This window comes from Anarhichas minor, unplaced genomic scaffold (genome assembly GCF_050575085.1).
Source record: "Anarhichas minor isolate MPS153535 unplaced genomic scaffold, ASM5057508v1 ptg000057l, whole genome shotgun sequence".
NCBI classification, from domain to species: domain Eukaryota; kingdom Metazoa; phylum Chordata; class Actinopteri; order Perciformes; family Anarhichadidae; genus Anarhichas; species Anarhichas minor.
This window is the reverse complement of record NW_027466503.1, coordinates 751,953-774,956: the sequence shown is the minus strand read 5'-3', so window position 1 is coordinate 774,956 and position 23,004 is coordinate 751,953. Positions and strand designations below refer to the sequence as shown.

Here is a 23,004-nt window from a genome sequence, read left to right as displayed (position 1 = left end):
TTGTAGTGAGCTCCTAGAGACTGAACCTTTCTGCAGAGTTTTTATTTATTTATTATTAAGTAAACATTAATATTTTGGACAGCTGAGTGTAAATGTTGCTGCGTTAATGTAGTAATTAATAAATTAATACATTTAAAATAAGCAAATAAATAGGTTTTGAAGCATTTATTCTTTTATGTGTTTTTTTATTTATTATCGACGCAACACAAATTAATTCCACACCAACTTCCTGTTTTTGGTTTTTAGGATTCTATTGTTCAATTTCCCATTTTACGTCTTTTAACATTTCAGGGTGTTGGATTCGAGTGTTTGTGTTGTGGATCCATTGATGAAATAGACTCTTAATTATACACAGACGATTTGCCACATTTCAGCCTCCGTAAAGAATGTCTGTTTGTCTCTGTGACGCAGTTTAACTCGTGTTTATGTGAAGTTCATGTTTATATTTCTTCCGCTGAAGGTCAGAATCCAGCTGTCAGCAACACCTTAATGTCACCGACTGAATTAAAACGTGTCCTCGGGCTGTTTTCATGTTTTAGCACATTTCTACTGGTAATGAGTGTGAATGGAGAGAGCGGGGGAGGGGGAGAGAGAGACAGAGAGAGGAGGAGGAGGAGGAGGAGGAGGAGGAGGAGGAGGAGAGTGGTGGATTCAGTCGTTTGTTCAGTTGGAGCTCAGATGGAGGTTTTTCCTCCCGCTGAGGAGAATCTGACGGCATGATGACGACTTCGAGAGAGAGAGAGAGAGAGAGAGAGAGAGAGAGAGAGAGAGAGAGAGAGAGAGAGAGAGAGAGAGAGAGAGAGAGAGAGAGAGAGATAGATCTCAGTTTCCACGGTGACAGCATCCCTCCTCCTCCATCATCTCTCCGTCTGTCGGCTCGTCAGGATGGGAGATAAAGGAACAAGGTGAGATTTATTGTGTTTGTGGTTCCTTCACGTGGTTCTGCTGCTGTTGGTTCCTCAAAGTGTGTGTGTGTGTGTGTTCTGGTACAACATTACATAACGTTCTGTCAGAACCTCCAGCGGTGCGACGTCTGTGTGAGCAGCACACTGATGCTGTTCTCTTTTTTTAAAGGTTCCTTTGTTTGGCCTTTTATTTTGATAGTGCAGACAGACAGGAAACAGACAGACAGGAGAGGGTAATCAATTACTGTTATTACTCTGTGAGAAAGTAATCACATTACTAATTATTAATCAGTGAAAGTAACAAGTTGCTTCACTTTGGTTCATCACATCATCTTCTGTTTTTATTATTTGTTTTTTTATTATGAGTTCTGTACAGAAGTTTAAAGATGGCCTGAAAATACAACTTACAATCCTGATCCTGGTCTTTGCTGAACTCTGAGTTTAAAGAAACACAAAGGTGGTAAAACTCTGTTTTTCACGCTTTCTGAAATGAAATGTGAACGTTGTTAGCTGTTGTTTTTCTTTCTGTTAGAAGCGATTATCTGTGATTCTGAGATGTTTAACTGGTTCACACTCAGAATCGTGTGTCTGCGACTTCATTTGACTCATCAGGACTCTGATGAGTTTCAGTGGCAGATTTTACATTTCGTGCTGTGAACAATCAGCTAGCGGTGAAATTTAACTTCTACTTTTCCTAAATTAACTTTTATTTCAAACTTACGGCCGATTCCCAAAGAACAGAAACACTTTTCATAGAACAAGTCAGAATAATTTCTATGTGATGATGATGTCGTGGTGTTCAGGTGCGATTGGCAAACTGATATGTTTGCTTCTCATCACGTATATTTATTCTAATTCGTCATATCTTTAATATATGCTTAAAGTACGGTTTATGTATAAAGGTGATTCCAATACCAAAGGATAATAAATGAACCTTCACGAGTACAAACAATTAGTATACTTCATATTTTGAGCAAATTATTAGAGAAAATTGTTTTCAAACAAATCAAAGATTATTTTATTCTGAATAAACTGATGAATATAATCCCAGCATGCATACAGACAGAGTCCCTTTACTGCCCTAGTCAGATAGTAAGGACAATAAGACAATAGTCGGCACAGTCTTGCTTGACGTTTGATGTAATAGACGACAATATTATGGTTACTAAATTTAAGAAATATGGATTTAGCATTATGACTCTCTTGGATGGTCAGTTATGTTTGTGAGAGATATCAAACTGAAGATACGTTAGCTGTGCGGGTTCCACAAGGAAGCTGTTTAGACCCCTTGAGGTGCGGTCTCACGAAACGTGGTGCGAAAAATTCATTGCATCAGTTTACTCGCGGGGAACCATTTGTGGTCATTCGCTTCATTCGCGCTAGACGTGCCAGAGATGGGGCGTGGCTTATCACTATGGAAGCCGTTATCAACTTAAGCAATTTATTTCAGTCATCAACTATGGAAGAAATAACCTCTATTTCTGCTTAGTACTTGTGTAAGTTCCAGATATCCTGGAAACGAAACGCCTTCTTGTCTGGTTCATAACATCATCCAGAGGAGCTCCGTGGATTTTATCGAGCTGTATTCACTGTGTCTAGCTGGTTTACTACAGCTGTATCAACACTAAATAAACACATTTTGCTGTGATTTAACAGCAATAAACGGATAAAAAAGATGCTGAAATAACGACATAATGATGCCGATTTGTAAAAAGTCAGTCTGAATTCATGTTTAGTTAGTTCTTTCCTCAAGACGACAAGCAAATAACTTTTAAAATACTTGTTTTCTGAATGTAGCTCGGATCGATCGGTGCTAGGCTATGCTAACATTGTAGCAGCTCCATCAACACTCAACATAACATCTCGGCGTAAATACAGCAGCGTCTTTTTCATTATTTGTACCGTCTGGTTTACACACACACATTTATACACATAGTTTGGTCCGGTCTCTGCTAATATGAGGTATCGTAGAGCTCTGGCTGAACACAGAGAGCTACAGTATTTGTTTCCTGATTCAGCGTCAGTGATGACAGGAGGAGCATTTCAACGCTGATAGGCTATCGCGCCTATCAACTGCTGCGAATGAGGCGAATTTGCGCCATTCGTGTCATTTGCGCCGCACCATCACGAATTTGCGTCACTCCAGTCTCATCGCGTCTGTGCATAGACTTTGTATGTAATATACTCGGGCAAATGATTTGCGCCGCGTTTGGTGTGAACGCAGCTTAACTCTTCTCTATTTTCACAAATGATCTCACTTTGTCAATTGAGAATGCCAACATGGTAATGTATGCAGATGACACAACACTGTATCGTAGCACTGCTTTAAACAAAGATGAACCAGTAACCATCCTGAATCAGTATAGAGAGAGAGAGAGTTTAATTGGGTGAAAGTGAACAAACATTCACAAAAACTAAAAGTATTGTGTTTGGCTCTAGGAATATTATTTGTCAGGTGTTACAGTCCTTGGTCTTTTGTCATCTGCAAAACTGTCCATTCATACGGTCAGCAGCTGCAAAGAAAGACATGAATAAACTACAACTGGTTCAAAGCTGAGCTGCCAGATGAGCACTCCAGTTCAGCTCAATAAGAACAAATAGAGCATACATGCACTCTCATCTGTCATGGTTCTCAGTTGAAATTAAACTCCACTACAGACTTCTCATGTTTTTAAGAAATGTAGTATTTAATTAATCAGACACCTGAATATTTCTTCAACCAATTACAAAACACATGCGACAGACATAACCATCACACAAGGAATGCTAGCTCAGGTCACTTGATATCTCCAACCCCAAGTACAAACCTCCTCAAAAGCAGTTATCTACCGTTATCTACCGATGATGATGTCGTAGTGTTCAGGTTTGAGGATGATGTCGTAGTGTTAAGGTTTAATGATGATGTCGTGGTGTTCAGGTTTGGTGATGATGTCGTAGTGTTGAGGGTTGAGGATGATGTTGTAGTGTTCAGGTTTAATGATGATGTCGTAGTTTTCAGGTTTAGTGATGATGTCGTAGTGTTAAGGTTTAATGATGATGTCGTGGTGTTCAGGTTTGGTGATGATGTCGTAGTGTTGAGGGTTGAGGATGATGTTGTAGTGTTCAGGTTTAATGATGATGTCGTAGTTTTCAGGTTTAGTGATGATGTCGTAGTGTTAAGGTTTAATGATGATGTCGTGGTGTTCAGGTTTGGTGATGATGTCGTAGTGTTGAGGGTTGAGGATGATATTGTAGTGTTCAGGTTTAATGATGATGTCGTAGTTTTCAGGTTTAGTGATGATGTCGTAGTGTTCACGTTTGAGGATGATGTCGTAGTTTTCAGGTTTAGTGATGATGTCATAGTGTTCAGGTTTGAGGATGATGTCGTAGTTTTCAGGTTTAGTGATGATGTCGTAGTGTTGAGGTTTGAGGATGATGTCGTGGTGTTCAGGTTTGAGGATGATTTCATAGTGTTTAGGTTTAATGATGAAGTTTAAGAAACCTGCATTTTTATTCCAAATTTATATATTTTAAGAAAATGCCACAAGTAAAATCAAAAGACTTGTAGCAGCCAAACATCCTTCAAAATATGACGTTTTCTCTTGTAGATAATCATATTAATAGAATTTCAAGTGTCATTTGTACCTAATAAAATAAAAACGTGTTCCGGTTCATCCTCCTGCTTCAGTTTATTTATGTATTGATACATGTGTTTTAACATCAACGAGGGTCCACACGGTCAAAGTACACATCGACATTTCTAACTGATGGAAAACAAAATGGAAACTTTGAGAATGTTGGTTTAAAAACTGAACGGAGCATAAAAGGCCGGTAAAAGTCACGGTTTATGATTCAATTATATTTCTGTTGCGTTTAGTGACGCGTAATCTGATAGACGGCAATCTAGCGCTAGCTAGCTAGCTTGGTTAGAGAGGTGCATTGGTAACACTCAGTAACTATAACATTGGGAAACTAACTTTGGCTAAAAAACATGTTGGACGTACTGGTCCTGGATACTTGAACCAGGTCTCGGTCACACGGGCGATAAATCAACAGCGCTTCCACTTTATGTGAGCGAATGAAACATTTCCCCATCTGGCTCTTGTTACGGGACTTTTAGCGCCCAGTTTGACCCGAGGTTACTAAAGACAGAGCGTTTGTCTTAGAAATGTTAATAGAAAGTATATTTCTTCCACACAGAAGCTGGTTCAGACCGCAGAACATCTCAGTGTTTGTGTGTTTGCAGGCTGAATGAGGAGAATATTAATGAGTTGAGTGAGATCAGTCAGACATACAGAGCAGCTCACGCTTCATCCTGATTCATTGAGAAACTTCAACCTTTGATTTGTCCAGTGTGACCTGAAGCCTCCATGAATATGAACTTTGTGTTTCTATCTGCACAGAAACTACATTCTCTTATTTTTTCTCTCATATTTTATTTGCAGTTTCTCTCATTTTACAAATCAAAGAGAACACAATAAACATGAAGACAAAACAATATAAAACAGACAATAAGTTAAATCGTAAGTTGTAGATAAAAAGGTGAAATGTTGAGAGAACCACTTGAATGATAAAAAGCATCATATTTCATTTATTTCATCGCAGAATAAAAACTCAAAATCATTTCTTCTCTCAGTGAAGTTTAAGAAAATTAAGAAATATTCTGAGGTGATGATGATGATGATGATGAGGAGGTGAGGATGGAGGTGAGGATGAGGATGATGATGATGAGGAGGAGGAGGTGAGGATGAGGAGGTGAGGATGAGGATGAGGAGGTGAGGATGATGATGAGGTGAGGATGATGATGATGATGATGAGGAGGTGAGGATGATGATGATGAGGAGGTGAGGATGAGGATGATGAGGATGATGATGAGGAGGTGAGGATGATGATGAGGTGAGGATGATGATGATGAGGAGGTGAGGATGAGGATGATGATGAGGAGGTGAGGATGATGATGAGGTGAGGATGATAATGAGGATGATGATGGTGAGGATGATGATGAGGATGAGGAGGTGAGGATGATGATGAGGAGGTGAGGATGAGGATGATGAGGATGATGATGAGGAGGTGAGGATGATGATGAGGAGGTGAGGATGATGATGAGGTGAGGATGATGATGATGATGATGAGGAGGTGAGGATGAGGATGATGAGGATGATGAGGATGATGATGATGAGGTGAGGATGAGGATGAGGATGAGGATGAGGAGGTGAGGATGAGGATGATGATGATGAGGAGGTTAGGATGATGATGATGAGGATGATGAGGAGATGATGAGGAGGTGAGGAGGATGATGAGGATGGTGAGGATGATGAGGAGGTGAGGAGGATGATGAGGAGGTGAGGATGATGATGAGGAGGTAAGGATGAGGAGGATGAGGATGATGAGGATGATGAGGATGAGGATGAGGAGGTGAGGATGATGATGATGAGGTGAGGATGAGGTGAGGAGGATGATGAGGATGAGGATGATGATGAGGTTGGTGAGGATGAGGATGAGGAGGTGAGGATGATGAGGATGATGAGGATGATGATGAGGAGGTGAGGATGATGATGCTGAGGATGATGATGTGGGGATGATGATGATTATGACGGGCAGTAGAAGCCACACTGTCAAAATTTCCTGCGAAATTTTCAAGTTGTTATTTATTTTATTTTATTTGTTGTGGCTCAAGGGGGCGGCACCCTCTATTGACGAGCCACCAGTGAATCTCAGAGTAATTATTCTACTTACATCACATTGTAAATATTCTGAGGTGAGGATGAGGATGAGGATGATGAGGATGATGATGATGATGGTGAGGAGGTGAGGATGAGGAGGTGAGGATGATGATGAGGAGATGAGGAGGATGATGATGATGAGGAGGGGATGAGGATGAGGATGATGATGATGAGGAGGTGAGGATGATGATGAGGATGATGATGAGGAGGTGAGGATGAGGATGATGATGAGGATGCTGAGGATGATGATGATGAGGATGAGGATAATGAGGATGAGGATAATGAGGATGATGATGAGGTTGATGAGGTGAGGATGAGGATGATGAGGATGATGAGGAGGTGAGGAGGAGGTGAGGATGAGGAGGATGATGATGAGGATGATGAGGAGGTGAGGACGATGATGAGGATGATGATGATCAGGAGGTGATGATGATGAGGAGGTGAGGATGATGATGAGGAGATGAGGAGGATGATGATGATGAGGAGGGGATGAGGATGAGGATGATGATGATGAGGAGGTGAGGATGATGATGAGGATGATGATGAGGAGGTGAGGATGAGGATGATGATGAGGATGCTGAGGATGATGATGATGAGGATAATGAGGATGAGGATAATGAGGATGATGATGAGGATGATGAGGATGATGAGGAGGTGAGGAGGAGGTGAGGATGAGGAGGATGGTGATGAGGATGATGAGGAGGTGAGGACGATGATGAGGATGATGATGATCAGGAGGTGATGATGATGAGGAGGTGAGGATGATGATGAGGATATGAGGATGATGAGGATGAGGATGATGATGTCATGGTGTCGAGGGAGTCTTCAGGCAGTGAGCTGACACAACCATCACATATCGATCAGTCAGTCTGTGTTTCTATCGATCAGAAGCTTCACTCACTAAAAAAAAGTTCCTTCAGCTTTAAATGTGAAAATAATGTTTAATATTCAGATAAACTTCACCTTCTGCTGTTTGAACCTCTTCAGGTCAAATATTAAATATCAAACGTGAGAGAAAAGATCAATAAAACCTTTTCAAACAATACTGTTAATGATCAATAACATTAATAACATTAATAACAACAACGACTAATGAATAAAGAAATGATAATTTGTCTAATAATTGAGTTTAAATTATGAGCCTGTTTAAAGAGTGTTTATTGTCCACTGCACACTTTATTATTAAGATTATTACTGTCATTATTATGATTATTATGATTAATATTACTATTATTAAGAAATAGGTGATTGCACGTCATCGAGTGGATGTTTGATTTCCGAGCGGCTCGATGTAAACTTTAATTGGACGAACAGCAGAGACTCGTGGCGCGCTGAGCGTTTTCCCAGGAGTCCCGGCGGTTTCCAGTAAAATAAATGGCGTTGTGATGCTGCTGACTGATGAAGGTCCTCTCAGGAGGAAGCTGAGAGCTAATGGAGCCCAGCAGCTCATTGATGGGGGCGGGGGTAATGTAAGACATTAGAGACAGGAAGCTACTGCTGATGGTGAAGAAGATGATGAAGATGATGATGATTGACAGCAGGACTCCCCCGAGACATTAATGAGGAATCTTTTGGAAAAATTATGATTTTTCTAAAAAGTGAGGACATTTTGAAAAAGAGGTAGAATCTTTGAACATCGGAGAAAAAGATGTTTTCAACATTCACATTTTTTTTTCAATTATAAACAATTATGGAAATCTACAAAATGAAGACATTTTATAAACATGGAGAACTTGAATGTTCTAACAGGAACTCATGGACATAAACTCTGCAGCTCCATCAGCATCACCTCCTGCCAGCCAATCAGAAATCAGGATTTCTTAAACTGTCACACAATAACATAAGAGCAATAAAGATAAATGATGAGTCAACAGGTTTTAAAACGGGAATAGATATTTTATGATGAAGCAATAAAACACAGTAGAATTTTCAAACTTCCAACAGGAAACATCTTTTCGTTTATAATATTTAATATTTATACATATATATATATATATATATATATATATATATATATATATATATATATATATATACACATATACATATACATATATATGTATAGAATATAACAAATAAGATGAACCCTTAAAATCTGTTTCATTGACCTGCTCTTCTCTCTCTGTTTGTCTCCAGAGTGTTTAAGAAAGCCAGTCCCAATGGAAAGGTGAGTCCTCTTCTTCCGCTTCTTTACCACCAAAAATAAATCATGTAAATCATTTTTAAAAAGTCTGTGGACGCCTGAAAAAAGTTTAGACATCGAAATGATATGTGAATAAAATATATATAAAGACGCTTTCTCACAACCCTGGAATACTTTATTGAGGACAAACACAGTGACTGATGTCACATTAAATGATGAATCAGCATAAAGTCAACGAGACAACAATAAACAACTCAAAATAACAAACAATTAGCAAACAATTGGAATAAAATGATATAACTAAACAGACATTGAGAGACAGAATCAGGTCTTCAATCACATCCCAAAAACAAGATTAAATAGAGATTTCAAATATAATAAAGTTTTCCAAAACTGTGATGCTCCAAGTTCCCCTCCAGCCTCACTATTCAACGCGTCAGGACGGCATGTTGATATAGTGTCTTTTCAAATTAAAACTTCTGTCTTCACAGGAAGTTAACTTTATGCAACAAAACCATTTAGTGAGGTTTAGAGAAAGAGCTGGTTTATGTTAACTTGACTAACTATCGAGTCACATGACAAAATGTATTGGCCGTTAGCTCTCCCGACAGTGATTCTGATTGGCGGTTAGCTCTCCCGACAGTGATTCTGATTGGCTGATCGGACCGCTGTGTTCCTCCCTCAGCTCACTGTCTATCTGGGGAAGAGAGACTTCGTGGATCACGTGGACCTGGTGGAGCCTGTTGGTGAGATCACTTTTTACTGATCTTCATTTCTTTAGTTTGTTGTTTCATCTCTGATAGCAGCTGTTAGGGGTTTATTGTTACATTACATTACAGCAGGGGCGTCGTTAGGCCTATTTTAGGGGGTGCTGAAGCCCCCCTAAAATGTTCTTCAGCCCCCCCAAATAATTTGGCATTATTGGATAAAAAAAAAAAAAAAAAAAATTTTTTTTATTTTGGTGATGTCATTAAATTAAACTATTGTTTCTCACATGGACAAGTTATTTATAACTCTAACATGCTACATATGTGCATGCGTTCTAGTTTGTATGTTTTCTCCCCCTTCAAATTACAATCCAACAGCCATCATCATACTGAACGATATAAAGTTGCCACTGTCAGGTCCACTCTCCATCCATTGTGTGATTTGGGAGTGACGCGGATATGAAAGCTAGTTTATCCGTCTTTCCTTTACAAGCAGGAAAATTATTTCTCTCTTTATTTGAGAAAAGTTCATATTTGTGTTGTCAAATTTCACTATGACCCTGAAATTCTGTCTCTTGTGTTATCATATACTGAATGCAAGCAAAACTACAGAGCAAAATCACACTCTTTCTGATTGAACCAATCTATGAACTGTCTGAAACAATGGATATCCGCGGCCCCAAATGGGCCCCAAAAAAAGAGCGAACATGCCACTCCCCTTGGGGCTAAGCCCCCCCTTTCTTTGAATGCTAGAAACGCCCCTGCATTATAGTCATTTAGCAGCTTTCATCCAAAGCGATTTACAATTCAGATCCTATCACATTTCTAAACCGTAGGCTCAGCTACGGGAGCTATTTTGGGATTAAGTGTCTTGCTTAAGGACACATCGACATGCGACTAGCGAAGCCGGAGCCGGGGATTGAACCTCCGACCCTCTGATTGAAGGACGGCCCTGCTCTCCATTTAGCCTCAGTCGCCCATCTTGTTCACTTTCTGACTTTTCTTCCTGCAGATGGCGTCGTCCTGATCGACCCGGAGTACCTGAAGGAGAGGAAAGGTGAGACATTCAAAGCAACGCCGGTGAAATAATCTCTAAACAGATTTAGCTCAATAAAATATGTAAAATATTAGAATTGGCCCTTTAAAATACCAACAACTCCTATTTTTTTAATTCACTGTATCTGTAAAATAAATGAACAAATATCAAATATCTATATCAAATCTTAGAATGAGCAGAGATGTAGGAGGAGCTTATTTCATATCACATCAATCAAAATGTATAAATGATAATAAATAATAAACGGTGTTTGGTTGCACACAGGTTCTACCAGGTAGTGGTGTCTCTACTTCACGTTGTTCAGGCCGCTCAGTGGATCCTGATCCTCACAGCTTTGTTTGGGCTCAGCAACAGTTCAACTTTCTCAGGGAAGCGTCCTGGAGCCTCTGTTCTTCATATTATTTGATTAAATGGAACATTTTATTAAATCGCCTTATTTTCAGTTTTCATTTCTGCACAGAGTAAGAAAAAGGTCCAGGATGTGTTGAGCTTCAGCACAAAGACTGGAGACTGTTCGCCTAGCTCCAGTATCAGTAGTTAATATAGTGTTAGTTATTGTTCATATATATGATCATATTATATGATCATATATCAGGATGTAAGTTCTGTGTTTCTCGTTCCCTTCAGTGTTCGTGACTCTGACCTGTGCGTTCCGTTATGGCCGTGAGGACTTAGACGTCCTCGGGTTGACGTTCCGTAAAGACCTGTTTGTGGCGAACGTCCAGGCGTTTCCTCCGCCGCCCGAAGAGAAGAAGAGTCTGACTCGTCTTCAGGAACGGCTGATTAAAAAACTGGGAGAACACGCCCACCCGTTCACCTTTGAGGTACTGAGCCCAGTTGACCTGTTTCCTCATTCATTCATTGGTGAAGCCCTCAGCTCTGCCACATCAGATGGTCGGGTTGAAGGTTCGGGTCTCAGATCAAAGTCTTTAAAGGTTTTCTGGGTTTTGATGGAGGCGTGATATTTCAGGGACGCCTCGATGGAATTTCCTCAAATTTGACACAAACGTCCACTCGGACAATGTGACCTCACAAAACACGTTTTTGACCTGAACTGAATTCATATGCTAATTATGACAACATTTCAAACAAAAGGTCAAAGATCAAAAAACAGTATTTAAGTCCATAACTGTGAACTCTTAAAACTTGTGTACATCTTCATGTGCCGGCGGGTCGAAGGTGTCTGAAGCTTCCTCCTTTTAGAATTTGTCAATTTCTTTGAAGTAACTTTCATATTGGAAGACTTGTTTGTTTCCTTTTCTCTCGCTGAACGTAAACACGAAGAGAGAAACACCAGAAGAACTTGAGCGGTTGGTGGGGTCGAGGTTCTGATTCTAGTTTTAGGTCTGATTGTTTTTAGTCTGAACGGCGGGAAAAGGAGCTCAAACATTCTTCTTCTGTGATCGTCTTTCTGTCTTTTAAAGTCTGTCTATTCATCATCATTGGATGTTTAAATATCGTCACAGATTCAAAGCATCACCGACACTCATGAATGAATTTATGACCTCATTATTCTCCAGTATTGATTCATAATAGTCGTAGTGTAGCATTGTGTCATTGTCTCAGGATAAATGCTTCATCGGTCTGAAGATCAAAGAGCTCTTTTCCACAACGGGAACTTTTAACGAATCCAGAACCCTGCAGGAACCAGATTCTAGGTTTAGTTCCCTAAACAGACCCTGGTGTTTCAAAGAGAGAGAGCATGTTTTAAACTAGTGGGTGTGAGAGATGAATACAACCTCAAATGACCAACAGAGTTTCAGCTATAACTGGTTTAATCTGACTGATTGTCTCTGTAAAGGGGCTGAAGAAGAAGTGTGACTGTTACTAGTTGGTATCTTCTGATAAAGTCGATGTGTTTTCAGATTCCTCTGAACCTGCCGTGCTCCGTCACCCTGCAGCCGGGCCCCGAGGACACGGGGAAGGTAAAAGACCCGCCACCTCGTCAGCAAACATTCGTCCTGCTCAGCTGAAAAAAAGAAATGGAATGTTCTAGATGTTCTAAATGTTCTTGTGTGTCTTCAGGCCTGCGGAGTCGACTTCGAGGTGAAAGCTTTCTGTGCAGAAAATGTCGAAGAAAAGATCCACAAAAGGTAAAAGTGAGTCCGCTGCAGTTTGACAGAATCAAGAGATGAATTATGAATGAAAGTGAAATCAGTCATGCATCAGCAGCTCCCTGCAGAGAGAGAGGATCACTGCTGCATCACCGACCAGAACCAGAACCAGAACCAGATCTAAATATATATTCATGCTCATAATCAGGAGCCAGTAAACCTACCAGCATCACGAGGTTCATCAGACCAGAGTCATTCTAGAGTCCATAAAATAATGAAATGTCAGAGTCAAGGCCAGTTAGATTCTAACCGTTACAAACCTCCGTCAGGTAAAGGGTCGATGAGTCTAGACTACAGACTAGACCAGGGGTGGGCAAACTTTTTGGCTCGGGGGCCACATTGAGTTTTGAAATTTGACAGACGGGCCGGGCCAGTAGCAGATGAATGGAGTGTTTGTGTGAACTAATATAAATTACAAGTAAGCCATGACCTAAAAAGTAAAGAAAACTTACAATTAATCTCAGTGGGTACAGTGTTGTTGGTCACCTTCTTTTGCCAGTGCATCAACGTTTGATGTCAGTTTGGTTTTGGCAATTCTCAGAACAGATCTAATGTTTTTGTCAGTTAAAGACTGTGGTCTTTAGAGCAATTTGATTCTTCAAAGGGATCATACAGATAGTTTGACTTTTACATCTAACATTATCAGAGTTCTGCTTTGTCATGTCTTTCCTTGTCTCTCCCCCCTGTGTCACGGTGTGGGTACATCTCACTGACGTCAGGAAACGTATCAGAATACCCTTATTTTATTGGCTAAACTGCATCACGTGACGTGATTTACAACGCATTGGTCGGTGTTTTTCCTGCACCGCTGAACAAGTGCCGTAAATGCTGGAAAGGAGCGTGAATAACTCCGCTGCATAAAGCAAAGGCCCGCGACCCACTAAAAACGGGTCCGCGACGAACCACCAGTTGAGAATCACTGGTCTACAGGATCGTGACGAGCGGTGAACAGCTGTTTGTGTGGCGTGTCTTACGTCTCTTCCTGTTTCCTTCACCTACATTCCCCTGGGTCCTAAGCCCCTCCAAGTACAGCTTATTATCACCCTCTTTGCACCAATGTACATTTATAACAAATACCACACATATTACACGGTAATCAGCGTTGCATATGTGTCAAACTCTATCGGTGCATCTCCGGTCTGTCTTTGTACCCAGCATGTAGTTCGGCGGTGAAATTATATAAATGTACAATTATTAGTGTTACAAATTGTTTATGTGTCACAGACTGTTGTGTGCTGTGGTGTTCTTCTCTGTTAAAGAGCGTTAGTTGTGGGTTATTAATTGTTGTTGTTATAAAGTTATGACCATGACTAGGGTTCCCTCTCAATACATATAAGACAACTAGCGCTGACCGCAGACCAATGGCGGCAAACGATACATTTAGCTGCCTGTTGAAGACAGACAGCAGTTGTTTCGGCTATGTACCGGTATAATGGTGTGTGAATAATTCATATTATACGGGAAATGTAAACCTGTATACTGCCCAGCCCTAGTCTTTATTATAGTTTGGACAATTTTATACCAACATTTGACGGCCGGATTAAAATGCCCAACGGGCCGCATATGGCCCGCGGGCCGTAGTTTGCCCATGCCTGGACTAGACCAACATATCCTGTCCCTTCACTCTCTCTGCTGGTAGAAGTACGATCATCAGCGTTGTGTCTTGTTGCAGGAACTCGGTGCGTCTGGTGATCCGGAAGGTTCAGTACGCTCCAGAGAAACCTGGTCCTCAGCCCACAGCAGAGACCACAAGACAGTTTCTGATGTCGGACAAACCTCTGCACTTGGAAGCCTCTCTGGACAAAGAGGTAACGCCTAAGTGTATGTGTGTATGGATATATATATATATATATATATATATATATATATATATATATATATATATATATATATATATATATATATATATATATATATATACTATATGTAGAAGGAAGAATAAAGAAGAAAAGAGACAGAAGAGCCCTTTAAAACCTAAAATATCCAATCAGTGTCAACGAAAGTGTCAGCATCGTTTCTCATTTTGGAAATCTGGGATTAAAGAATGAGTTTCAAGAAAACACTCACACATTTATGAGGAAATTAACTTGAATATTCTTGTGTAAATGTACTTAGTTACATTCCAACTGATTAAATCTTGATCTCAGAGTTTACAGAAAAGATAAAGATCATTAGGTTGTAATCTTAAATTAATTATAATTAATAATAATAATAATAATAAATAATAATTATTATTATTATAACGACAATACTACTACTACTACTACTACGAATAATGATATAATAATAATAATAATAATTATTATTATTATTATTGTTATATCACACTACTTAGCCTCCCGGGGAAGGCTTATGCCAGGGTGCTGGAAAGGAGGCTCCGACCGTTTGTCGAACCTCAGATTCAAGAGGAGCAGTGCGGATTCCGTCCTGGCCGTGGAACAGTGGACCAGCTCTTTACCCTCGCAAGACTACTGGAGGGGTTCTGGGAGTTTGCCCAACCAGTCTACATGTGCTTTGTGGACTTGGAGAAGGCTTTCGACCGGGTCCCTCGGGGGTTCTTGTGGGGGGTGCTGCGGGAGTATGGGGTGCCGGACCCGTTACAACGGGCGATCCGGGCTCTGTACGACTGCAGTAGGAGCTGTGTCCGCATTCTCGGCAATAAGTCAGACACGTTCCCGGTGGGTGTTGGCCTCCGCCAGGGCTGCCCTTTGTCACTGGTCCTGTTCGTGACTTTCATGGACAGGATATCTAGGCGCAGCCTGGGGGCAGAGAACGTCGGGATCGCCTCTCTGCTGTTTGCAGATGATGTGGTCCTGTTAGACTCCTCGGATCGTGACCTCCAGCATTCACTGGGGCGGTTTGCAGCCGAGTGTGAAGCGGCGGGGATGACAGTTAGCACCTCCAAATCTGAGGCCATGGTTCTCTGCCGGAAACCGGTGGATTGCTCCCTCCAGGTGGGGACGGAGTGCCTACTGCAGGCGAAGGAGTTCAAGTTTCTCGGGGTCTTGTTCACGAGTGAGGGTAAGATGGAGCGGGAGATCGACAGACGGATCGTTGCGGCTGCAGCAGTAAAGCAGGCGCTGCACCGGACCGTCTTGGTGAAGAGGGAGCTGAGCCGGAAGGCAAAGCTCTCAATTTACCGGTTGGTCTACGTTCCTACCCTCACCTATGGTCACGAACTCTGGGTCGTGACCGACAGAACGAGGTCGCGGCTACAAGTGGCCGACATGAGCTTCCTCCGTAGGGTGGCCGGGCTCAGCCTTAGAGATAGGGTAAGGAGCTCGGTCATCAGGAGGGAGCTTGGAGTCGAGCCGCTACTCCTTCGCGTCGAAAGGAGTCAGCTGAGGTGGTTCGGGCATCTAATTAGGATGCCTCCTGGACGCCTCCCACTGGAGGTTTTCCAGGCACGTCCAACTGGGAAGAGACCCCGGGGAAGACCCAGAACACGCTGGAGATATTACATCTCCCAGCTGGCCTGGGAACGCCTCGGATCCCCCAGAATGAGCTGGAACATGTTGCCGGTGAGAGGGAGGTCTGGGTCAGCCTGCTGCCACCGTGACGTAAGAGGAGGAAATGGATGGATGGATGGAATGGATGGAATGGATGTTATTTTAACAACAATACTACGACCACTGATACTAATAATCATGGATCCTGGTTATACCTGGACCCTGGTCTTGCCTCCAGTCATGGTTCTGTCATATGCATTGAATGTGTTGTAACTCTGTTATGTTCATTCTGTACACATGACATCTATCACACTTCTGTCCATCCTGATAGAGGATCCTCCTCTGTTGCTCTCTCACAGGTCTCTTCCTCTTTTCTCCCCTGTTACGCCGGTCTAGGGAAACCTGGACGCAGCATAACATAAGGTCTCCCCCCTCTCTCCCACTCCCAAGAACGACCATTTATGCTGTAATACAGTCCATCATATTTATTATTTTACACCATTGGTAGTAATATACGTCAGGGTGATCCTGGCCCAAAACAATCTTCATTAATCAACTACCTGACCTACTCCCAAACTGAACAAAACAATAGACAGGCAGCTTACCTAGCTCCCTACCCAAAACAGGAGAAAACAAAGAAAAAAAAAGAGCGGCTGACCCCTACTACTACTACATGGACTGTTAGCTATAGTATGTGATCAGCGGTCACCCCGATCCGTATTACAGAGATCCCTGTTGCTGTGCAGCACGGTCCGGTCGGGAGCCGGGGAGAAGAGAGAGAGCCGGCCGGCCTCCACAGGTGCCTTCTTATGTCCCGCCTCATGAGTCCCCAGTCCAATCACCTGCCATTTACAGGATACAAAGAAAACGTCACAATACACAGCACCACCCTCAGGCAGGGAGGCACACAGCATATATGATCCTGTATTATGACTCAGAGTCATAACACCCTCGTTAAAGTTTTCTTTTGGGGAGTTTTTCCTGTTCTGGTGTGAGGGTTCCGGGACAGAGGATGTGAAGCCCTCTGAGGAGAATTTGTGATTTGTGATTTTGGGCTATACAAAATTAATTGAAATTGAATAATGTGGCAACCCGGGGGACGTGGAGGCAAGATGCAGCGATAAAACAGGTGACTCAGAGACAGTAGCCATGTAACAAAAAGTGTCCTTTAATAAACAGGGTAGGGTAAAGCGGGATAGGGTCAAACTCAACAAAAGATTCCTCCCGGTCGGGGTCTTTGGCCTTCGGTCTACACCCAGCGTGAGATGATTCCTCTGTCCTGTTTGGGCAGAGCAGAGGAGAGAGGTGAGTCCGCTGAATTACCTCCGGTCTGCTGAAGCTCCTCTCCAGAGGTTCAGGGGATCCTTGTATCCTCTGCCCAGTCTGTCTCCCGCTCCTGCTTCATAGCCCTGGGAATATATGCTCCTTCCAATTAGCTCATGGGCTGCAGGTGTGACCACTGCCATGTGCCTAGTGGCTGCAGCACCTGCACCGGATAGTATACTCCCTCTATCACCTCCCCCAACCTGAGCTTGGCGATCCGCCTCCTGTGCTGTGTTGGCTCGGCTTTTCCCCCTGGTTTGCCACAATAATAATAAAAACAATGATATAATAATAATAATAATATGTCTCTCTCAGATTTATTACCACGGAGAGCCAATCAGCGTCAATGTCCACGTCACCAACAACACCAACAAGACTGTGAAGAAGATGAAGATCTCAGGTACGTGAATGCACCCGTCCTCTCTCTCTATTGATCTGTGAGGTTTGTGTTATTGATCGATCAATTAATTTGTGTTTCCACAGTGCGACAGTATGCAGACATCTGCCTGTTCAACACGGCTCAGTACAAATGTCCGGTGGCCACCGAGGAGTCCGAGTCAGTCTCATTTCTCTCTGCTTTGATTTAGACTAAACTCACCCAAGGTCCACTGAGTACTTGTTCTGGAGCTTTCAGTTGTGTCACCTGGTTTACCTCAGTCTATCCAGATGTTGTGATGGATGTTCAAATTTCCCTTTTTCTGAGCACATTCAGGACTTCTTTAACATTTCTAGCCCAGTTTGAATAGTTTGAATTGAATCCAGTAAGACGTTGATATCCGGCTTCATGTTCGTGTGATTCTGTCTTCAGTGACGTCGTCGCTCCCAGTTCGACTTTCTGCAAAGTTTTCACTCTCACTCCGTTTCTGGCCAACAACCGAGAGAAACGAGGCCTCGCTCTGGACGGGAAACTGAAGCACGAGGACACCAACCTGGCCTCCAGCACACTGTGAGTCCAGCAGCAATCATGATGCCTTCCAGGCCTGTTGGAGGGTGGGAAATTCAGACGGCATACCTGGGGGGTGGGGTGTTGTGAGAGCCATGTGCTTCTGTTTGTTGTCATCCAATGGGACATAGTCCAGACTAATATTTTGTGTAAAGAGATAAGCTGTAGCTTCAGCCTCTACAGCGTGTTGAGTACATTTGTAGAGAGAAGGTGGGACTCTTCCCAGTCGATTCAGTGGTGAAGAAGGACTTCAGACGAATAGGATTGGTGTGACTGAGTGTTTTCTGTCTTGATCAGGTTAAGAGAAGGAGCCAATAAGGAGATTCTCGGCATCATTGTGTCGTACAAAGTCAAAGTGAAGCTGGTGGTGTCTCGAGGCGGGTCAGTGTGTTTAACTTATTACAACATGCATCACATATCATCTTTTGTGATTAACAAATTAACTAAACTAATCTGTGTGGGCTGCCACTTAAAATAGTTTATTATATCACATTGCTCTGTGACTTTGTATGTTAATCCAGTACTTGTTAGGTGAACAAGTGATATATGTTAGTCAATGACTTTGTACGTTACACCGTGACTTTGAGCGTTACACCGTGACTTTGTGCGTTACACCGTGACTTTGAATGTTACCCTGTGACTTTGTACGTTACACCGTGACTTTGAATGTTACACCGTGACTTTGAGCGTTACACCGTGACTTTGTATGTTACACCGTGACTTTGAATGTTACCCTGTGACTTTGTACGTTACACCGTGACTTTGAACGTTACACCGTGACTTTGAGCGTTACACCGTGACTTTGTGCGTTACACCGTGACTTTGAATGTTACCCTGTGACTTTGTACATTACACCGTGACTTTGAACGTTACCCTGTGACTTTTGTACGTTACACCGTGACTTTGTACGTTACACCGTGACTTTTGTACGTTACACTGTGACTTTGAACGTTACACCGTGACTTTGTACGTTACACCGTGACTTTTGTACGTTACACTGTGACTTTGAACGTTACACCGTGACTTTGTACGTTACACCGTGACTTTGTACGTTACACCGTGACTTTGAACGTTACACCGTGACTTTGAATGTTACACCGTGACTTTGAATGTTACACCGTGACTTTGAACGTTACACCGTGACTTTGTACGTTACACCGTGACTTTGTACGTTACCCTGTGTGTTAACAGGATGAATAGAACTTCAAAGTTGAACAGCTCTATACCACAATGACAGTTAATTAGCACATCGATAGAAATGCGTAGAAACACTGTGCTGCTGCTGTGAAGCTGAAGGTGTTAAATGTTTATTGATTTCAGGATCCTGGGAGATCTGGCGGCGAGGTAACCTCACTGAGATCATCGATGAACACTCTGATACAAACTGCACACTGACATTTACAAAGATCACCTGAATCTCTCACTGATAATGGTCCCACAAATGTCTTTAATAAAGCTGCTGTGGATTATTGGTGTTTTTATGACCGGTTGTACAGCAAATGATTTGTTTTTCAGTGACGTCTCTGTTGAGCTGCCTTTCACATTAATGCACCCGAAGCCTTTAGAAGAATCCATCTACAGAGACGGTGAGTCATGTTTACAACATGTTTAATATCTGATGTTCAGTACGATAACATTCCAGATATTGATGTCCTGCTGTGTTTTGGATTTTGTCTGTGGCCGCTGCTGCATGCACTGATGTTGTATAAAGGAGGAATCTTAAAAACGTTCAATGGCTTTGCAGCATTGAAGGATATCAGCTTCCTGTCTGCTGATAGGATCAGATCATCTGGTGGGTCGTGTCTCTGCAACTTGATCTTCAAAGCAATAAAGTGAAACCAGACGATGATTGGAAAAATAATCACCAGACGTCGTTGATGTTTCAGATCAGTTTGAGACAAAACAATAAATTCAGCTTTATCTTTTCTGCATAACAATAAACATGGAAATAAAAACAAGTTCTGCAAAAGTCAAGAAACATATATATAAATATAATTAACATATGAAAGAGTTTATGAAAATATGTACAGTATATCTATTCTATGATGAAAGAGCTCTACAGTTTTATAGATTCAGTCTCAGACTGTTTTAAAACAGCGGACAGTGAAATGATGATTTTTTTATACATTTGTTAAGAAATGTCAGTATTTCAGTCAGTATGTTAGTATTAGTGTTATTCATCACACTGTATTTAAAAGCAGGTTCAAATGTGCACTTCCTCTTGAATCACACGTCATGTTTTCTAACCTCTCTGCAGCTCCAGATGAAGCTCCGATCGACACAAACCTGATTGAGTTTGACACAAAGTAAGCAGCCGTCTCTCTCTCTCTCTCTCTCTCTCTCTCTGTCTGTCTGTCTCTCTCTCTCTCTGTCTCTCTCTGTCTGTCTGTCTCTCTCTCTCTCTCTCTCTCTCTCTGTCTTCCTGTCTCTCTCTCTCTCTCTCTCTCTCTCTCTGTCTTCCTGTCTCTCTCTCTCTCTCTCTCTCTCTCTCTGTCTTCCTGTCTCTCTCTCTCTCTGTCTGTCTGTCTCTCTGTCTTCCTCTCTCTCTCTCTCTCTCTCTCTCTGTCTGTCTCTCTCTCTCTCTCTCTCTGTCTTCCTGTCTCTCTCTCTCTCTCTGTCTGTCTCTCTGTCTTACTGTCTCACCGTCCTCATTACCTCATCAGCTGTTCTGTGATCTGATTGGCTGAGCTGTGGTTAACGTCCTCGTCAATAACCCTGACAGCAGAGAGGAGTTTCCTCTCTAACTGAGACGGACTCGTCTCCGGAGTCTCGGCCTTAATGCGTCTTAATGCTTGCTGCTGTGTGAGGAGGCAGGAAATGAGCTTCAAGTGGAAACTCATCCTGCTGTCAGCAGAGAGACAGACAGTTCAGCTCATTGAACCCCAAAGACACAACAAAGAAGAGTTCATACAATCCAGAATAACACAGATTCAAAAAAATGTATCTATAATCCATGATAATATTATTAATAATACATTCCATCTGTATAGCTCTTTTCAAGTCTCTTTACGCTAATGAGACAAACAGGTATATAAATAAGAGGAGACTCTGCAGTGAAAGGAGTATTCCTGGTAGTAATGCTCATAGTGAACACAACTCTATTTATGTGAATGATCTGTGTGAACACAATACTGGTTGTTTGTCTCGTCCAGTGCTCCAATCATGAAGACGAGAAATAAAACGCTGTAATTCGTAGATATCAGATGAAACTATTTTGCAAGTTATTCAAGTAACGATGAACGAGGAAGAATGAAGAAGCTCAAAGAGGACAAACAGCTGTTTGTTCATCATGTGAAACAACAGGTCAACGTGGATTTATTTCTCACGTTACTGTCAGACGTTAGTCGTTATTTTGACGCAAACTACCATGTTTTCTATAAAGCTAACAAAGTATTTCAAGATCTTTTACGTATTTCCGGTCCAGGGGACAAACTTCAGTGATGTGTGTCTTTAAACTAATAAATATCGATGCACTTCATGTTGTGATAAAAGTGTAATTAATCAGATAAGATAAAGTGTAATAAAGTACAGTGTGTGTTCATGACGGAGTGGAGCTCTGACACCTGAAGAAGAAAATGTTTTGCAGTGTAAGATGGTCCGTCCTGTTCAAAGAGGATTCAGTCTCATGATGAAGAGGAAGACGTCTTCTTCAGACGTTGATCTCTTGGTTCTACTCGCTTCTGGTCTCTTTATGTTTCTTTCATTGTTTTCTTATAAATTAACCTCCACAACCCTCTGCCCCCCCCCCCTCAGCGACGATGACATCATCTTTGAAGACTTCGCCCGCCAGCGGCTGATTGGTGGTGCGAAGGAAGACAAGGATGAAGACGAGGAGCCGGTAGACTCGCCCAAACTGGACAACAGATAAAGGCTCGAAGCGCCGCTGCCGTCGTCGTCTCCCTGCTGTTGGTAGCGTGGAGCTGACGGATGTCGTCCAAATTCTGGACGCCCTTCAAAACACTCGGTGGTGCCGTGTTTGTGTTCTTCGTTCATGTTCGTCCTCTCTGCGTCCTGCCGGAGGTGTAAAAAAAGCTAGAATAATGCAGCCTAGTCGTGTTTTCAGACGGAGCGCTCTCTTAGCTCCTTTTTGCCCCGGCCGGCCGGAGACTTGAATCGGCGACCGCGACAGTTGTCGTAAACCCCGCGGCTGGTAGCATGCCTCTAATGTCAATTTGTTCTACGTGTTTCCATTAGGGAGCGAACAGGAGTAACGTCGTGTTGAGATTAGTTTGATGTGTCGTATCAAGAGGGTCTTCGTAAAACAACGCTGCCAACCTTCGGTAGATCTGGAACAGTTCAGCCGACAGAGGTCTGACGGAAACACCAGAAGAAGTCATCGACCCGCCGAGACAACCTGAGACTGTCAGAGAGAGACACCGATCAGCTGACAGGACTCGGTGGCCGAGTGTGCATGAAATACACCGATACTTTCTACGGTTTATTAATATCACGGTAATGGACCTTTATAGAGGATGGCCCTGGTTTTAGAGGTTTTCATGTGGATCGTATTCAGATGGTCATCGTTCTTCAATCTTTCACTTCTATCACCTCATTCTTTACCTAAACTAGAGCGCTTCCTCCTTGTGTCGCAAATAAAGTAGTGGGATTACTTAACTTTGCATCACCAGTTCCATCATCCTTTAATCCTCGTAAAAACACTT

General features: G+C 42.2%; 1 protein-coding gene across 3 annotated transcripts; it reads left to right on the top strand.

Annotated features, from left to right (window-relative positions):
* Positions 1–885: 885 nt before the first annotated feature.
* arrb1 (arrestin, beta 1) lies at positions 886–22,211 on the top strand. 3 transcript variants are annotated; one of them, XM_076076419.1, is made up of 16 exons: positions 886–905; positions 8,744–8,774; positions 9,436–9,496; positions 10,470–10,514; positions 11,142–11,338; positions 12,380–12,439; positions 12,540–12,607; positions 14,301–14,436; positions 17,716–17,800; positions 17,884–17,956; positions 18,209–18,346; positions 18,641–18,724; positions 19,664–19,687; positions 19,859–19,929; positions 20,601–20,649; positions 22,097–22,211. In XM_076076419.1, the coding sequence occupies exons 1-16, from the start codon at positions 886–888 to the stop codon at positions 22,209–22,211; spliced, it is 1,257 nt and encodes a 418-aa protein (XP_075932534.1). The 3 variants fall into 3 exon arrangements, with proteins under 3 accessions (XP_075932534.1, XP_075932533.1, XP_075932535.1); XM_076076418.1 differs by having other exon boundaries at positions 19,859–19,938; positions 20,607–20,649; XM_076076420.1 differs by lacking the exon at positions 19,664–19,687.
* The last annotated feature ends 793 nt before the right edge of the window (positions 22,212–23,004 follow it).

Excerpts from the sequence above, each read along its gene's own strand:
- arrb1 (XM_076076418.1), top strand. The coding sequence starts at position 886 with ATGGGAGATAAAGGAACAAG. Across the intron at positions 11,339-12,379 it reads CCCACCCGTTCACCTTTGAG|ATTCCTCTGAACCTGCCGTG; the intron begins GTACTGAGCCCA and ends ATGTGTTTTCAG. Across the intron at positions 17,957-18,208 it reads GTGGCCACCGAGGAGTCCGA|TGACGTCGTCGCTCCCAGTT; the intron begins GTCAGTCTCATT and ends TTCTGTCTTCAG.